The 19710-nt window shown below is 42.0% G+C and overlaps 1 protein-coding gene across 9 annotated transcripts in view; it reads left to right on the top strand.

Moving 5' to 3' along the window:
* Positions 1 to 19710, top strand: part of BCAS1 (brain enriched myelin associated protein 1) — a 130330-nt gene that overhangs the window by 59220 nt on the left and 51400 nt on the right. For 5 of the 9 annotated variants that reach the window (XM_033186784.1, XM_033186778.1, XM_033186785.1 and 2 more), the window contains exons 5-6: positions 16035 to 16193; positions 17025 to 17069. In XM_033186784.1, the coding sequence (XP_033042675.1) occupies positions 16035 to 16193; positions 17025 to 17069 (204 nt within the window). Of the gene's footprint in view, positions 1 to 16034; positions 16194 to 17024; positions 17070 to 19420; positions 19556 to 19710 lie in introns of all 9 variants that reach the window. The other 4 variants (XM_033186783.1, XM_033186782.1, XM_033186777.1 and 1 more) reach the window with 1 other exon arrangement.

Here is a 19710-nt window from a genome sequence, read left to right as displayed (position 1 = left end):
GATCTATTTTGAGATAACTTTTATATAAGATCTGAGACTCAGGCCGGGCGCGGTGGCTCAAGCCTGTAATCCCAGCACTTTGGGAGGCTGAGACGGGCGGATCACGAGGTCAGGAGATCGAGACCATCCTGGCTAACACAGTGAAACCCCATCTCTACTAAAAAATACAAAAAACTAGCCGGGCGAGGTGGCAGGCGCTTGTAGTCCCAGCTACTTGGGAGGCTGAGGCAGGAGAATGGGGTAAACCGGGGAGACGGAGCTTGCAGTGAGCTGAGATCCGGCCACTGCACTCCAAGCCTGGGCAACAGAGCCAGACTCTCATCTCAAACAAAAAAAAAAAAAAAAAGATCTGAGATTTAAATTGAGGTTCTTTCTTTTCCTCTATAGATGTCAAATTGCTCTAGCACAATTTGTTGAAAAGACTATCTTTATTCTATAGAATTGCTTTTACACCTTTGTCAAAAGTCATTTGGGGCCGGGCGCGGTGGCTCAAGCCTGTAATCCCAGCACTTTGGGAGGCCGAGACGGGCGGATCACGAGGTCAGGAGATCGAGACCATCCTGGCTAACACGGTGAAACCCCGTCTCTACTAAAAATACAAAAACTAGCCGGGCGAGGTGGCGGGCGCCTGTAGTCCCAGCTACTCGGGAGGCTGAGGCAGGAGAATGGCGTAAACCCGGGAGGCGGAGCTTGCAGTGAGCTGAGATCTGGCCACTGCACTCCAGTCCGGGCGACAGAGCGAGACTCCGCCTCAAAAAAAAAAAAAAAAAAAAAAGTCATTTGGGCATACTTGTGTGGGTCTTTTCTGGCTTCTGTATTCTGTTTGTTCTATATGTCTATGTCTCCACCAATACCATACCACCTTGCTTACTGTAGCTATATAACAAGGCTTGTGATCAGATAGACTGATTCATCAATTTCTTTTTTTAAAATTTAGTTATTCTAATTCCTTTGTCTTTCCATATAAATGTTAGAATAACCTCGTCTGTCTCTACAAAATGTCTTGCTACAAGTGCTAGAATTTTGACAGGAATTGCGTTAAACCTGTATATCAATTTGGGGCAGATTGACATCTTTACTATGTGAGTCTTCCAATCCATGAACATTGTATGTCTCTCCATTTATTTAGGTCTCCTATGATTTCTTTCATTAGCATTATATAGCTTTCAGCATACAAGTTTTGCACATGTATTGTTAGATGTAAACCTTAGTATTTCATTTTTATTATGGTATTGTATCTTTAATTTCAGTGCCCATGGGTTCATTCCTAGTATATAGAAATCTAGATCATTTTTGCATGTTTATCTTGCATTCTTCAGCCTTGCTGAACTCAGTTATTAATTCTAGGTGTTATTCTGCTGATTCCTTAGGATTTTCTAATTTTGAAAATAATGAAATTGTCTAATTTTGCCATCTTCTAATGGGGACAGTTTTATTTTTTCCTTTTCAGTGTGTATTCCCTATAATTATTTTCTTGCCTTAATATATTTCCTAGAACTTCCACTACTATGTAGAATACAAATAATGAGAGCTGACTCCTTGCCTTGCTCCTAGTCTTAGGAGAAATGCATTCAGTCTTTCAGATTAAGGATAATGTTAGTTCTCAAATTTTACTTTGTTTTGTATTTATTTTTATTTTATTTTGTAGTCTTTATCAAGCTGAGGAAGCGCCGTCTGTTACTGTCTTCTTTAGAGTTTTTATCATGAATGGAGGATTGAATTTTGTTGAATACTTTTTCTCCGTTCACTGTTGTGATCATATGACCTTTCTTCTTTAGTCTGTCACTATTGTGGAGAACATCAATTAATTTTCAAATATTAATCAAGCTTGCAAACCTATAGTAAATCCCATTTGGTTATGATGTATACTTCTTTTCACATATTGCTGAAATCTACCTGCTAATATTTTGTTAAGAATGTTTGCATTTATACTCATGAGGTATATTGATCTGCAGGGTATTTTTCCTTTTTTTTGGTGCCGTCTTTATCATTTCTGGTATCAAGTTTTTGGTAACTAGCTTTATAAAATAAATTAGTAAGCATTACCTCTTCTGTTTTCTAGAAGAGTTCATGTAGAATTGGTGTAATTCTTCTTTAAACATGTTGTAGAATTCTCCAGTGAAATCTTCTGGGCCTGGCCGGGCGCGGTGGCTCAAGCCTGTAATCCCAGCACTTTGGGAGGCCGAGACGGGCGGATCACGAGGTCAGGAGATCGAGACCATCCTGGCTAACACGGTGAAACCCCGTCTCTACTAAAAATACAAAAACTAGCCGGGCGAGGTGGCGGGCGCCTGTAGTCCCAGCTCCTCGGGAGGCTGAGGCAGGAGAATGGCGTAAACCCGGAGGCGGAGCTTGCAGTGAGCTGAGATCTGGCCACTGCACTCCAGTCCGGGCGACAGAGCGAGACTCCGCCTCAAAAAAAAAAAAAAAAAAAAAAAAAGAAATCTTCTGGGCCTGAAGACTTCTTCCCTGGAAGTTTTTAATTATGAATTCAATTTTCTTAATAGTTATATGGAAATTTAAATCATTTATATTATGTTGGGTCAGTTATAACAGTTTGTGTTTTTTGAGCAAATGTTCCATTTTGCCTGTTATCACATTTATATGGGTAGCATTGGTTATAGCATTCTCCTATCCAGTTTCATACCTGATGCTGGTCATTTGTATCCTGACTCTCTTGCTCTCTCTTGTTGTCTGTTGTCTCTACTAATAGAGGTTTTTGCTGCTGCTTCTCTCTGTCTCTCCCATTATGCTGTTGATTTCACTCCCTGGGCTTTTTGTTTTCATTATTATACCTTTCAATTCTAAAATTTCCATTTTAGTTATTTTTATATCTTCTATTTCTTTGCTAGGGCTTTCTAGTTTTTCATTTGTTTCAAGCATTGTTACAATTGTTAATTGAAGCATTTTGTTGTGGCTACTTTAAAATCTTTGTCAGAGGCCGGGCACAGTGGCTCACACCTGTAATCCCAGCACTTTGGGAGGCCAAGGCGGGCAGATCACTTGAGTTTAGGAATTCAAGACCAGCCTGGCCAACATAGTGAAACCCTCATCTCTACTAAAAACGCAAAAATTAGCTGGGCGTGGTGGTGCACACCTGTTATACCAGTTGTTCAGGAGGCTGAGGCAGGAGAATCACTTGAATCTGGGAGGTGGAGGCTGCCGTGAGCCAAGATTGTGGCACTACACTCCAGCCTGGGTGACAGAGCAAGACACTGCCTCAAAAAAAAAAAAAAAAGTATTTGTCAGATAATTTTAGCATCTCTGTCATCTCATCTCCATGTTGACATCTATTGATTGCCTTGTTTTTATTATGTTTGAGGCCTTCTTACTTCTTGGTATGACAAGTTATCTTCAGTTGAAATCTGGCCATTTTCGTATTATGAGACTGCATCTTGCTTAAACTTTCTATTTTAGCTGGCTGTCCCTGACACCATTCCAGCAGTACTGGGGCTGCTACCTCATTACTGTCAGGTGGAGGCAAACATCCAGGTTCCTCACCAGCCTCCATTGTGGGGGAGGAGGTGCACTGGGTGGAGGCGGGAGTTCGTTCTGTTCACATGACCTCCACTGATACCACAGTGGAGGTCTCATTACCACTGGCTGACGCTAACTCCACTGGGTCTCTTCTCACACGACCCCAGTGTGGAGAGGGAGGAACACCTCATTACTGCTGAGTGGGTTTGGAAGTCCAAGTTCCCCATGTGGTCCCCACAGACACCATGGTAGAGAGGGCTTATTACCAACTGGTGAGGATGAGAATCCTAGCTCCCTACTTAGCCTCATAGATGCCATCTTTGCAGGGGTATTGGGATAGCCTATTACAGTCTTGTGAAGGTGAAAGTCTAGGCTCCCCACTTGGTTTTCTCTGGCATGGGAGATGGTGAGACCACAGAATGTCTTGTGGTATTTGGCTGGAGTAGTATGGTCATTGTCTAAAAGTTTTCTATCTTGCTAGATTGCCCTTTCCTGGTCCTTTAGTCAGAGAGAGTAGACTTTCGGGAAGGATTTGTGTATGTGTCAGAGCCTACAGGTGCTTCCAGGTTGCTAACATCTTCAACTTCAAGTCTGGGGTACATGAGGCAAAAAGAAAACCCAAGGAATTTACCATCATGTTGTTCCTCGGGTCCTCAGCTGGTCTGCCTTCTCTTCTCCACCTTTCAGAGTCCTTTTATGTATGTTTTCTATATAATGTCCAGGGTTCTTCATTGTCCTTGGTGAGAGGAACAGGAGAAAGTGTGTGTGCCCCATCTTCCCAGAAGCAGAAGTCTTATGTTCTTTTTTAATGTCAACCTAAGAAGAAAACAAATTTCAAAGTAAGGGCTTAAGTTCAAGCTGAGAATTTCACCTGGAAAGGACATAAAACTCTTACTCAGGAAGAGGCACAGGCAAACCTTCTCCTTGCCCGGGGACAGCAGATCTTGCTCTTCCACAGCTGCTGTCTGTCCAAGGCAGGAGGCATTACTGCAGTTGGGAAATCAGGGAAGCAGAGAGGCTAGAGAAGATGTCAATGCAGAAAGGCCGGGGACTCCTGTGTTGCTGGAGTTCTTTTGAACCGTGTCCACTCCAGTAGGGTTCTTTCTCCATGTTACAGAAGTACTCACAGCTTTCTTCCTCATTCAGAGGGCGTCTATTGTGGCAGATGCTGATGGCCACCTAGATCCATGGGAAGATCCTGATGGCCACCTAGATCCATGGGGTCCACTTGATATTTTAGTAATTCCTATTCCCTTCAGCTGACATCACTATATTCCATTTTGTTTTGAGAAAGTTCAATAGATATTCCCTGTGTGTCCAGCCCTGGAACCACAAAAAGGAATCATTGCCTTGCAGCCCTTTAGGAAACCCAATTCAGGCAGGAGCTGGGGGCAACCTAGACATAGCCCCTTTTATTTTCTGTGATGAGCACTGGGGAGCATGTGGGCTGTGAGACCGGAGTAGCTCAGACCAGTGGACCCAGGCTGGGGGTCAGAAGAGCTGCCTCCTCGCCTCCACGCCAACTGCAGAGAACCTTGCCTACTGTCTAAGTAGCCAGCAGCCCATCACCTCACCCTCCATGGCCTTGCCTTTTTCTTTTCTCCTTAGCAGCCCTCACCACCTGAGTCATCTGTGAGATATATTAGTTTATCTGTATTTTTGTCCACTTGGTTTTTTCCCTTGTGAGAATTTCAGCTCCCCAAGGACAGAGGCTGTGTCAGTCTCATTCACAGCTGTATCCTCACTGCCTCCATCAGTGGGAAGCACATAGTAGATATTTGATCAAAAACTCTCCTAATCCTTCATGACACCATAGGCAGATCCCCAAACTTGCTGTGATTCAAAAGTCCTGTTTGATCCAACTTTTTTTTTTTTTTTTTTTTTTTTTTGAGATGGAGTCTCACTCTGTCGCCCAGGCTGTAGTGCAGTGGTGCGATCTTGGCTCTCTGCAACCTCCAGCTCTTGGGTTCAAATGATTCTCCTATCTCAGCCTCCCAGTAGCTGGGATTATAGGCAAGCACCACCACGCCTAGCTAATTTTTGTATTTTTAATAGAGGCGGAGTTTCGCCATGTTGGCCAAGCTGGTCTCAAAGCCCTGACCCCACGTGATCCGCCTGCCTTGGTCTCCCAAAGTGCTAGGATTTACAGGCATGAGCCACCATGCCCAGCCCAATCCAACTTTAAAACTTTAATCTCACATTCGTTATAACATTCATCCCATTCCTGCTAGAATCAAGCTCTGCCTTGACCCATGGCCTGAGGTCCTTGCATTGTGGAAGAAGGGGTACTTGCTTTTTTTCCTCTCCTCTCCCCCAACTCATGTGTGTGAGTTTAGGGAGGAGGAGTTAAGGGAAAAGGGCTCTAGGTTTTTTGCATTGCAGGTGCCATTGTTCTCTCCGACTCTGACTCTCTGTATTTTCTCTGTTGTGGGCATCCACATGATGTCTCTCTTAAGGGAATAGGTGGGGACTTCTCCACTTCCAAACTTGGTGATAGAACCCTCGGCTGCTTCTGCTGCTGTTGAGCCCCTTTGCCCTGCACCCACCCTCCTGGTGAGATGAAGTGAGGCTGCCCGAGCCCAAACACCTTCCATGGCACCTATTCCTTAAATGTCACTCAACACTTCCTCAGTCTGACTTCAAATTATTGTTATAACCATCTTGCTTTTCATAACCCCCATACCTCTGCTGAACTGGATAACCTGCCCCCAAACCCTCCTCAAACCCATCCCCACCTCATCTTTTTCCGCATTTCTCACATGCCTTCCTCCATATCCACTTGACAGAAATTTCTCCATCACCACCCCGCATTCCTCCCTGTTTCTGTGAGTCTACTTGCAACCTATGCTCCGTGGCCTTGGGCAAATGCTGCTTCATCTTCGAGTCTCCCTCTCCCTTCTAGTTCAGTCACTCTTGACCTTGGTGCACACTAGAATCACCTGGGGAGGTCTAAAAATATTGACATCTGAGCCTCACCTCCAAAAAGACGAATGTAATTGGTTGGGGTGGAATCTGGGTATTGGCATTTGTTTAAAAAGCTGCTCAGGTGATTCTAAAATCCAGCCATGCTGAGACCCAGTGGGCTGATGAAATTAACTTGTCTTTTTTTTTCTTGAGGCAGGGACTTGCTCTGTCACCCAGGCTGGAGTTCAATGGCACAATCATAGCTCACTGCAGCCTTGACCTCCCTGGCTCAAGCAATTATCCTGCCTCAGCCTCCCAAGTAGCTAGGACCACAGGTGCATACCACCACGCCTGGCTAATTTCTCTTTTGTTTTGTTTTGTTTTGTTTCGTAGAGACAAGATCTCACTATGTTGCCCAGGCTGGTCTTGAACTCCTGTGTTCAAGCAGTCCTCCTGCATTGACCTCCCAAATTGCTAGGATTACAGATGTGAGCCACTATGCTTAGCCTCACTTGTCTTTCTATCAGAGTACTTGTCCCTATCTACTGACCTTTATCCACCAAAAGGCTCCAAGCATCTAGGAGAAAGGACAGTGTCAGATTCATTTTTGTAAATCTCACAGCTCACCACAGTGCTCAGTAATTAAATTAAACACAATAATAATAGCTAACCATTACTGGATGCTTCCTGTGTGCTGCATATTCTCCTAAGTCCTTTATATGGATTATCCCATTTACTGCCTCAACAACCCTAAAAGGCAGGTGCTACTCATCACCCCAGTTTTACAAATGAGCAAATTGTAACCTAGAGTTAGGGAAAGTGCAGTACTGCAGAGCTGGAGATGACAGAGCAGGGACTGGGCCTGGGCAGCTGGCCTCTGCACAGCTTGTATGTAGTCACACTGAGGGTTAGGATTTGGGGAGACACAAATTTTCAGTCCACAATGCACAGTGAAAGAATAACTTCAGAGCCCATGCTAATGCTGTGTGGCCTCTGCACAGCTTGTATGTAATGTAACTACCCCCACGTAGTTACTGAGTGAGGATGAATTCATGAATGGCGCTCCTGGGCAACACCTTACTTAGGCCTGTGGGGAATTTCTCAGTCTAGATTTACGTCTTGTGCCACTTTCATAATGACTCATCTTCCAGACACCTGTTCAGTTATTCATGTAATAGCTTTATTTAAAGTTTTACTTTATACTGAACTTCACCTAAGCAAAAACATCCATAATATCAAAAGGTTGATGCTAGACTTATTTTTCTAGTGTACAATTCTTAGTTCAGGCCGCTATCAAAGTACTGTAGACTGGATGGCTTATAAACAACAGAAATTGATTTCTCACAGTTTTGGAGGCTATGAGTCTGAAACCAAGGTGCCAGCATGGTTGGGTTCTGGTGAGGACCCTCTTCTGGGTTGCCGACGGCCAACTTCTCATGCATCCTGGAGTGATGGAAAGAGGACTAGAACACTCACTGGGGTCTCTTTTATAAGAGCACTAATCCTATTCATGAGGGCTCCACCCCCATGATCTAGTCACCTCCCCAAGGCCCCTACCTCCTAATACCATCACATCAGAAGTTAGGATTTCAACACATGAATTTTGGGGAGACACAAACTTTCAGTCCACAATACACATTAAAAGAATAACTATGTGTGTGTGCACATACCACCTAAAAAAATCGCCTCCCCCAGACATGTATCAACCCTCATCTGCTATAAACAGAATTTGCAGCCATCCTTCTAAATCAACCAGCTTAACCACTTGGATCCCAATTATACCTCGGAGTTAGTTTTTAAAAGTTCAACTCATATTAGAATCTGTTTTTTAAAAGCACATCTCTTCCAAAGCAAAACGCTTTTCGCCTGGAATTAACAAAGAAAACCTAACAAGACTGTTAAGGCCGTGGCTTTTATTTGCTTTTAGTTTTATGAAGCTTCAGGTGTTTATGAGGCATTTCACAAGAAGTATGCTTCCATTTAGAAAGAGTCCTGGGGCTGAATGAAGCCCTTGTAGAATACGTGTAGTATTGTTACTTTTAAAATACTCACCAAAATGTGTTTCTTGTATTTTTGTAGCCATTTCACAGAAGCCCCATTTTTAACGCAAATTATTCCAACCTGGCCTTTGGTGTTAGGCTGGTCTAAGTGCGTAATCTAAGTGCCAACTGAGTGGTGAGAACAGTGGTATAGAAATTCAGAGAAGGGGACAGATTCCATGGGTGGCATGACCCAGAAAAACGTCAGTGGGAGAAGGTAGACTTGATTCCAATCATGAAGGATGGATTTAAAGAGGGAAGACAGAAGCTGGAGTAGAGACCACAGTGTACAAAGGCATAGGGAAAAGAATTTGCTCCATATCCTTTCATCCTTTAACAAATGTTTCTCATGTATATACTCTGTGTCAGGAACTTTGCAAATTGTATGGCGTTCTTATTGCTTTTTTTTTTTTTTTTTTGCTTTTTTTTTTTTTTTTTGGTCTGTTTGGCTAACATTTATTGGACACTTCTATACAAGGCATTATGCTAAGGAATTTAGATGCATTATTTCTTATGGAAACTCACAACAAATTATACCAGGCAAGGTTTACTATTAATCCTGTGTTCCATGGGAAGACCGTGTCTCAGAGAGGCTAAGACCCCAGCTGGGGTTCCTCAACCTGTGAGTGGAGCTGGGAGGTGAATATGGAGTCTTTGTCAGGCACTGGGACTTTTATCAACCACTTGATCCTGTTGTGAATGAGACACACACAGTGCCTGTCCTCAGATGCCCAGTTAGCAGGTGATACTGGCAATTAATCAATTATGATTCAGTATGATGGGTACTGATAAGAGGGGAATTATGAAAACAAATAGCATTAAGAGATAAAGAGCTGAAATTCTTGTTTGCAAAATTACTCAGTTGAATACCAGTCTGTGGGAAAGAAAGAGAAATTACTGACATTCATTCTTCCCTTCATTTATTCATTTATAAATAATGTTCATAATCGTTATCGCAAATTAATATAAAAAGATCTGCTATACCCCTAGAACAAGATTTATTATTAATTTTAGGTGACAAAGTTCATATTTCAAATACACTTATTAATTTCAAACTTAGGGAGCTCACTTCTTTTCGGACCTGATTTGATCCTCATCGCTGTTCACATGCTAATGTAGGTCAAGATTCATGAATCACCGAAAATGACCTCACCTGTAGCCAGCTACAGGAAAGTCAACACTGTCTACTATTAAGAGAGTAGAAGCCTTCCACTAAGGGAGAGTTATAGGAACTGGCCTTGCCCTCTTGCCTAGACATGAAAACCTGGACAAAAAACACCAAACAATAATTTTTAAGACTGTTTTAAGATATCAGGCAACAAGGATAGGTGTTCTCTGAGAGACAGGACATAAGAGATGATCTCTATGTCTGCTCCTGCCTGCTGCCTTGAGAGAGTTTCCAGCCCACAGCCTAGGGGGCAGGAACTGAGGCAGAGTCCAGCAGGCTCCTTGAGCACACGGTGGCCAGAGTTCCTAGACAAAGGATCAGAGGAGGCAGACAGAATGTAGAGCAAACTCCAAGGGTCTGTCAAAGGTCCTCACAGAGTATGAGGCAGAGAGCTGACCAACATGTTCATATGAGGAAACTAGCAAAGACTGGAGGGGGAAAAAAAAACACACCAGAAAGGCATTTACACAGGGCCAGAGAGAGTGCCTTCTCTCACCAGCCAGACTGGAAAACCTCATTATTAATAAGGCACTGGGTAGAGTAGTCACAGGGTCTTTCCTCATTGGTGAGAAAAGATGAGCTTCCTAGAGTAGAAACGATTCTGGTCCTGCCTAATGTAACTGCCAATGGGTTATTTTTGCCCGCTGCCCAGACAGCGTCAATTTATCAAGAAAGGGAAATGGCAATAGAGAGAGTTTAATACACTTAGAGCCAACTAAATGTGAGATTAGAGTTTTATTTTTACTCAAATCAGCCTCCCCCCAGAATTCAGGGGCTAGAGTTTTTTAAAGTCAGTTTGGCGGGCAGAGAGCTAAGGCATGGAGAATGCTGATTAGTTGATTGGGGGCAGAATCACAGGACATCAGACATGTCCTCCTGTACCGAGTCAGTTCCTGGGTGGGGGCCGCAAGTACAGATGAGCTAGACCAAAATGCAGGGTCTGAAGAATATCTCAAATACCAATCTTAGGTTAAAGCAGTAATGTTTTCCGTATGACAATTGGGGAGGTTAAGAATCTTGTGACCTCTGGCTGTATGACTCCTGAGCCATAATTTCTAATGTTGTGTCTAATTTGCTAGTTTTACGAAGGTGGACTGGTCCTCAAGAAAAAAGGGGGTTTGTTTGGGGAAGGGACTGTTATCATCTTTGTTTCAAAATTAAACTATAAGTAAATTCCTCCCAAAGTTAGTATGGCCTACCCCCAGGAATGAACAAGGGCAGCTTGGAAGTTAAAGGCAAGATGGTGTTGGTTAGGTCAGATCTCTTTCACAGTCACAATTTTTTCACTCATAATTTTTGCAAAGTCAGTTTCACGAACAAATCTTAAAAGCCAGAACTAAGAGGATCAAACTGATTTTAAGTATTTTAACTACCTCCAAAAACACAGTTCAAAAATATTTATAGGAACAAATAAATACCCAGCCACCCAAACAGGTAAGATTCACAATGTCTGACATGCAAACAAGAATAACCAGGGAAGCAAAGAAGCAGGAAAATGTAACTCATGATGCGAAGAGAAATCAATCAAAACCTACCCAGAACTGATACAGGTGTTAGAATTGGCGAAAAATAAAAAGAAATAAAAAGAATTAGCATAAATGTGTCTCATATGTTTGGAAAGTTAAGTAGAGACATAGAAGATATATGTTTAAAATCCAAATCAAATTTCTAGAGATGAAAACTACAGTGTGTGAGGTAAAAAATACACTGGATGACATTAACAATGGATTAGACAATGCAGTAAATAAAATTTGTGAGTTTAAATACACAGCAATAGAAACTATCCAAAATGAATCATGGGCCGTGGGTGAAAAGGAAGAGGGGCTTTTTTAAAAAGAAGAAAGAAAGGAACATCAGTGAGCTACAGGATAACCCCAAGTAGGCTAGCAGGCAAGTAATTGGAGTCCCTGAAAGGAGAGAAAAGAAGAAAAGATATTTGAAGACATATGGCTAAAAATTGATGATAGATAGTCTTACTTGGATTGAATCATTTGTTCATTCATTCATTAGTAATTATTGAGACTGTACCATGTGCACAAGTGTAGGTGCTGAGGAAACATAAGGGAGAAAAAGAACCTTCTTTGGTTTATATTCCAGTGAGGGGAGAGGAACAAAACACAAAATGAGTGAGAGTTTTAATATAATTCTCAGTCTTGCCACTGAAAGCCAGATAATTCTTCACCCTGTGCATTGCAGGAATTTTAGCAGCATGCCCGGCATCTATCCTCTAGATACCAGTAGTCGCTCACCCACCCACTACTCGTGACAATAAAAAAAAATGTCTCCAGACATTACCAAATGTCCCTGGGGAGAAGAGGAGCCAGTAATATATTAGAAGTGAAATAGACTAGGAAAAAAAATAAAACAGCAGCATCAGATATGCTGGGATATATTATAGCAACTTAAAGTAGAGTGGTAAAGAAAGACCTCGATAAAACATGGCCATTGGCCTGGGCGCCCAGCCCAATGGCCTGTAATGACATGCCTGTAATCATAGCACTTTGGGAGGGCGAGGTGGGTGGATTACCTGAGGTCAGGAGTTCGAGACCAGCCTGGCCAACATGGTGAAACCCCATCTCTACTAAAAATACAAAAATTAGACAGGCATGATGGCACACACTGTAATCCCAGCTACTCGAGAGGCTGAGGCAGGAGAATTGCTTGAGCCGGGGAGACGGAGGTTGCAGTGGGCCAAGATCGCACCACTGCACTCCAGCCTGGGTGACAGAGTGAGACTGTCTAAAAAAAAAAAAAAGTGACAATTGAAAAAAACTTGAAGGAAGTAAGGTCGCATGCTCCTGGCAGGCAGAAACTCAACCCAGATGCAAAGGCCCTGAGGCAAGAGCCTACCTGACGTGTTCAAAGAAGAGTAAGCAGGTCACTGGGGTTATAAAAGAGTGACCCGGGGAAAATAAAACAAAAAAAGGGGGCAGAAAAGCAACGAGAATGGAATGGAAGAGGGGTACTTCTCCAGGAACGAGCAGGAGGGTCCTGTTATCACAAGGAGTAAGGAATGCTGCTTAGGCAAAAACAAGTTAATGCTTACACTTGCCAACCGTGTGGCCTTGGACATGAAGTTTAAACCTCTTTGGGCCTCAGTTTTCTCATCTGTAAGATGCCTTGCACAATCTTGGCAAAGATTAGATAAGACAGATTTGTGAAGGCGCCTCATAACTGTAAAGCTATACAAGCATAAACAAGCATTGTTTAAGACATAAGGATGACATGGTTTAAACAAGTTGCAAGTGCGGTACTTTTTGGGAGAGTTAAGTTATGAAGGATTTTTACGGGTGGAATTTATGGATTTAGTCTATATTTATATACACTCCCTATGAGGATCTTCGTTCTCCACCACATGGATTTAATTTATATGATGTCACATTTTACTGCACATACTATATAAGTTTAGCAAAGTTAACACTCATAGCCAAATAATCTATAGCATTTTAAGATGTTCCATTCTGACAGGTCTGAGTTATAATCCCCAGATTGGCCTCTCTCAAGCTGTGTGACCTTAGACAAGTAACCTAAACTCTCGAGCCTCATTTCATGGTTTGAAACTGTTAATTGTAATATTTGTCTCAGAAGATTGTTGTAAAGATTAAGTGACATATGTTTAATACATTTATTTGTACAGTGGTTTGCATGCTGTAAATGTAAAATATTTGACATATTGACATTATATATTATTCTATAATAAATAATGATATATTAAGATCAAGTGACCTTGTTCAAATTATACTAACTTAGGAAAGAGAAAGCACTGGTGTACATGTAGTGCTTAATAAATAGTTGATGTAATTTGCACATTTGTCCCCACCTAAATCTCATGTTCAGTTGCAATCCCCTATGCTGGAGGTTTGGCCTGGTAAAATACCACAGGGGTGGATCCATCATGAATGGCTTGGGCCATCTCCTTGGTGGTAAGTGAGCTCTTGCTCTGAGTTCACATGCGATCCAGTCATTTGAAAGTTTATGGCACCGCCCCCTCCACTCTTTCTCTCTTGCTCCTGCTCTGACCATGTGCTGTGCCTGCTCCCACTTCTCCTTCTGCCATGATTGTAAGCTTCCTGAGGCCTCCCAGAAGCCAAGCAGATGCCAGCCCCATGCTTTCTGTAAAGGCTGAAGAACTGTGAGCCAATTATACCTCTTTTCTTTATAAGTTACCCAGAATCTTTATGGCAATGCAAAAACGGCCTAGTACAATCATCCATTAAAATGAGTCGAATTGTATCTCAGTGGTTGAGATGGTCAACCCATACCAGTTTATACTGCTGGTCCAGACCCTGCCAACCCCAGAGGAGAAAGTATAAAATCCAGGAGTCTAAATGCAGTGCTACCACATCCCACTCTACACTACTGGGAGAAGTGGTCAAAACAGAAATATCAAGTCTTCTGTGGGCTTCTGCCAGCTCACACACTGGGAACGGTTAGACATTGCTTTTCAGGAAACAGAAGTGTCTCCTTCCATTCTCCTGTAAGTAAAGGAACTGGCGGCATGGGAGCAGGGAGATGGTGTGGAGAAGGCGGAACCCACCGCCCTGGGATGAAAGGAAGGATTACATGGGGATGAAAGGGAGAGCGAAGAGTAAAGAGGACGCTCAACCAGCAGGTGAGAGTCAAGTCCGCCTCCTTCACTCCACCCATCTCCAGACCAAACTCCCCACTGCCAGGCCACGACCACATGCACCGACCTGCCTGGCCTGGACACGTTTTAGGTCTCACCTGTCACCACCACCGGTGCACCAAATAGCTTCTCAGACCCACCGAGAAGTCAGTAACCCACCGAGTTACTAACTGCAGGACCTCTCTACTGAAATCTTCTTATTTTTTGCAAGAATATTAATCAAGTTTATATAATTTGCATACCTCTTGACCCAAAAATTTCACTTTTGATAATTTACCCAAAGAAAATATAGACACACATGGGTATTTAAAAATAAAAGTGTGAGATGTCTACTTTACTACTGCTTATAATACTCTAGATGTACAACTATACACACTGTGAATGTCCATCAATAAGGATATTAGACAATAAGCAATGTTATAACCAAGCTGTGGAATAAATGTCACCTGAGCCGTAAAGAAGGATGCAGGTTTAGCTGTGCTGCAATGGGAAGTTTCTGTACTGCTTTTTCACGTGAGAACTTATGCTGGTACCGAGAGCGCTATTCTATGTTTGTAAAATTTTCATAAATGATGCATATTTATTGAATGCCTTCTGTGAGCCTCGCTGTCCTTGGTACTTGAGAAAAGCGCTGAGTGAAGTAGATATTATCCCTGTCTTTGTCGAGTTTATAGTCTAATGGGAATATAAGAAAAAGCACAAATACTGAGAAGTAAACAGAACTGCTGATACAGCAAAGATTTTTAAAAGGGCGAGGGACTCTGGTGGAGATGATGGTGGTGGGAGGACAGCCTTAGATGAAGGTTTAGGGATGATCTCTCCAAAGAGATGACACTTATGACCTTAAGGATGGATGGAAATTACCTATGGGCAGACAGAGGAGCAGAATGTTTCAGACAGAGAGCCAGAAGTTTGGAAATAGCCTGTGGTATGTTTGAAAAACTCAAAGAAAGCGAGCCAGAAAATGGAGTGAAGGAGCACATGGCACAGAGAGAACAGAGACCAAGGCAGGGGCAGGCCATGTTAGACATGGGAGATCCTGCATCAGAGTTTGGTTTGACTCCAAGAGCTGTCAGAAGCTACTGGAGCATGGTAAGGAGTGGGAAGATGGGATCCGTTGAGTAAAGAACGTATTGGGAGGGTGAGGAACCCAAGCAGAGACAGGGCCGGGGCTGTTGCAGTCATAAGGTGGAGCGGTGGTAGCTTCCTGTCCTGGGGCCCTGAGAGTGGAGATGCTGAAAGGAAGACAGATTCAGAACACATCCTGCCCTCCTGAGAGAGGTCGGGGAGAAAATCGTTTCCCCTGTCACACCCCTCGCACCAATGAACCTCAGATCTCAAAAGCAAAGGAGTTATTTCAAAACACCAGTACTTGTTCTTTTCTCTTTTTTCTTTTTTAAGTTGCTATCACTCGCCTCTGTGGAAATTGTGGGAAACCAAATAACACCATCTCTGGGGATAATGTACACATCATTAGATAAAGAGACTACAGAGATGGAAAATATCAATACCTTACACAACTTCTTTGCAGAATTGGAAGAAAAGGGCTTTTGTTTGAAATGCAACGTGCACTGCTGTGTTTGTTACCCTTTGGCTCCAAACAATGTCCCTCCGACCAACAGCAAATGCTGAATATGTTAGAAAGAGGGGGAGGGAAGGAAGAGTGACTCTTATAATCTCATGATTGTTCTGTACAGCCGTGGGCAGAAGAAGTATGACTGGAATTAGTGGGTAAGAGAGAAAGGGGTGTGAGGCAAAAGTATGACTTTGAGAGTTCACATTCAGCAAGTGGCAACTGTGAAAACTGTTTTGCTCCTAGGACATAGTTGACGGCAAGGAAAAAGAAGCACAAGAAGTTGGAACTGTGAATTGTTCTGTCCCTGGGGACCCAGAAGGACTGGAGACTGCAAAGGGTGGCTCCCAGACAGCAGCTATAGCAGAGAATAATAATTCCATCATGAGTTTCTTTAAAACTCTGGTAAGCAGTTTTCTCCTCTTTTCCCCTCAACTCTATTGCTCAGAAGTTTTGTTAATTCTAAGAATGCACATTTGAATGTTCCTGTACTGAATGGATTATCATGGTGCAGTTGGAGCACGGGAGGGAACAGGGACAAGATGTGCGTCATAAGGAAGCTGTGTTACATCAGGCTTTTAGCGAGAGAGCCCCTGAAATTGGGAACCATGGTATAAGCAGTGGATGCCTAAATCTTGTAACATGGGCTGTGTTGCAATGGAATTCTATTGCAATTGAATGTCTTATGGTCCTTGATCATAAAAATAATTGAAAAATATCTCCCTGTGTTATAGACCTCTCAAAGCAGTTTTGCCACTCAAATGGCAAATAAAATACTGTAGAAATCACTCAAAAAAAAAAAAATCTGAATGAGTGAATGCATAGTGAAGTAGACCATCCCAAATGTGTTTGGGCATTTCCAAATATCAAGACTAACCTCAAAAGAAAAGACAATGAATGTCAACAGAATGTGCCACAAACACCAGAGGGTTGCACATGTGTTTGGAGTAATGGTAGAATTCATGGAAAGTCTGTGGTCTTCCAGGAGACAGTTTTGAGTGTGGTCAAACTCTTGGTAAATGTATAAGATCAGATGTATCTCATTATAAGATATTAATTTTGTTAACTTTTGTATTACCCGGCAGTCCTGAGATTTCTATTGAACTAAAAGTACTTCTTATTTTGTTCTTGACCTGTATGGTGAACTGGACCACCCTAAAGAATTATTTATCTATGAAATGAAAATCACTCTAAAGAGCAATGACTTCTAATATTTGGCTTTCTCAAACTTTTAAGGTCTCACCTAACAAAGCTGAAACAAAAAAGGACCCAGAAGACACGGTAGGTGGTTTGAAGTGTGTATGTATATGTTTGAGTTTGCACATAGAACTGGATTTGAATTTGTGTCTGCTTGCTTGTTTTTTGAATATGTGTGTGTGTGTGTGTATCATATTATATCCAAATATATAACTAGCAATTTAATAGTGCTGTTAGATTGTCTTTAAAATATTTTATTTATGTTAATGGTAGTTTGATTAAAATTTTACTGGAAAGTGTGAAAGATGTGCCAACTCTGGCTAAATAATATTACAATACCAATTTCTTATATAGCATAAGAACAGAGTACTAGTAATTATATCATCATCTTAGTCTTTTTAGTTGTGTGTAAAGGGACCCAGGAAATATAGTAAAAAACAGTCCATCTAAAGTAGAAGAAAGCTTTTCAGTAGGACATGGACTCTAAAAAAATAAAGTAGAAGAAAGTTGCTATATTTTTGTTTTTTTTAAATATGTTATTTTTCAATGTAATTTGAAAAATAAATAAATCTTTACTGCAAAGGCAGCAGTTTGGTGAAATAAAATAGTTTCCATGGGACACTTGCCAAACGAATGGCCATGCAGAGGCATTAGGACGCACTACAGAGCCTAGATTCTTCACTGTCATACAAGAAATTCAGCCAAGTCCCCTCAAAATAAATTTGGATTGAAATAACATCTTCCTAGAGATGTTCTCCCTTTACACTTGACAAGGCCCGTTACCTCTAGTGGAATACACGGTTTAAGTTTCATGGGAACCATGAGGGAAGTTTAACTTGGTGACAGATAAGTGTCTTGGGTCCTTCTTCTGATATTGGAAAGTGCTTTGAAAAACTGTGGGATCAGATACATGGCCTGGTTTGCCCCCTACATCTGCTACCCATATGTGAAGGAGTTGGCTGTGAAAAGAGGATCCTAGATTTTGTCTCAAAAGACCTGCGTTTCAGCTCCAGTTCTGCTACTTGATAGTGGTACAGTCTTAATCTGTCTGAATCCAAGTTTCCATGTCTATAAAACTGGGACAAAAAAATTCTTTCTCCTGGACCCCAGCATTGAAAGAAGGTATGGCAGTGCCTTGTAAACTATAGAGCTCTGATTAAATGTAGCGATCTATTTCCATGAGCCCAGCCAAGACCGGTTGGATGACATGACTACATTTGTATTATATTTATTGGTTCCTCGAGAATTTTCTTCTTCTATTGAAAAAAAAATATGTATCTGAAGCATCTACATGCATTTTCCTATAAAATTATTCATTTGCTATGAGGTCATAGGGTCAAGGTCAATGAATGGTTGGGGCAAAATGTATCTCTTTTGATTCTATGTCTTGCATTGTTTGAAGCCACATAGCGTAAAAGGATCTAAACAGTGGGGTATGGGGGGAGTGTGTGTGTGGCTTCCTAAGTGACCTGATGCACTCATTCTCTTTAGCTGGTCACGCACCAAGACTCCTCCCTGACCCAGAATGTGGTCAAAGCTGAACGTACCTAGCTGATAAAATCTCACCATGCTGCCCAGGAAGCCGTGAGGTCACGTTTGTGGAGCTGGGTCTCAAAAGAGGGTTTTGTGAATGTAGGTTGTCCATGACACCCACAAACAGATGTGCTTTCTACAAACCTGGTTCTCATACCTTGCAATTTTGATATCTTTTCTACTGAAGTTCTTAGATTCATGCTTTTGAAGTCTGTGTCATTTTCAGCTCACTACCTTCCCTATACAAAAGGCCCTGACATTTGTAACTTGAGTCAACAATCTTGAGTGGTTGTAGCTAGGCTATTTTGGTTTCAATCTCCCTCTACTTTGCCTCAGTGGATTGGTTCACAGTACACATTTTCTTTGCCTGGGGGATCTACCCAACTAGAATTGAAATTTTTGCAGGTGATATTGCTTCCATAAAGTTTCTAAAAGTGAATCAAAGGGGATCGATTTGAGACTAAAAGACGTTCCGTAGCAGTATTTGCTTTGACGCCAGGATGAAAAATAAATATTTTGTCTGCAGGTATTTTTTACTTTACCATGTAGCAATAGCATTTAGATATCTACAACTATCAAGTAGAGGCTGCACTATCTTCTCCTGTTATGTGTCTTCAGCACATGGAGATACAGACTTTTGTTTTGTTCTGTCTTGCTTTGAGGTATGTTCATTTGGGTCATTTAAATAGGTCAGTGTTGAAAATCAATGTGTATCTAAAATTGACTGTGAATATGGAAGTTTAAAAAAGATAAACATTTACACGGTGTTTTGTGGTTAGGAAAGGGGATGATGTACCAACAGCTAATTGTCACAGTGTATTAATGCACTTTAAAACAACAGAAAAGAAAATAATTTTGTTCAAAAACAAAGCTCTGAGGTTGTGACTGCTGTTGCCCCAAAGGCATCGAAAGCAGAAAGTGTCTGTGATGGACAAGCTGGTCAGAAGACATCTGAGATCCAGGCTAGAGGCGCCAAGAAAAAGCACCTGGATAGCCCCAGGCTAGGACTTGCCTTTAGAAAATTCTTTAGGCATAAGGTCTGTATCTTGTTAAAGTAGGAGGAAAAACAAGAACTCTGGTCTTCACAAGACATGTGCCATCCTAAGCCCACCCAGCTCCTCTCCAGTAAAAACAGAGCCTTGGGTGGTGAGGATCATTAAAAGAGAATTAAAGATGATATGAATTAAACTTC

Source organism: Trachypithecus francoisi, unplaced genomic scaffold (assembly GCF_009764315.1).
Source record: "Trachypithecus francoisi isolate TF-2019V2 unplaced genomic scaffold, Tfra_2.0 Lachesis_group21, whole genome shotgun sequence".
Classification (NCBI taxonomy): domain Eukaryota; kingdom Metazoa; phylum Chordata; class Mammalia; order Primates; family Cercopithecidae; genus Trachypithecus; species Trachypithecus francoisi.
Note: the sequence above shows the minus strand (reverse complement) of the source record. Positions and strands in the feature narration are given on the sequence as shown.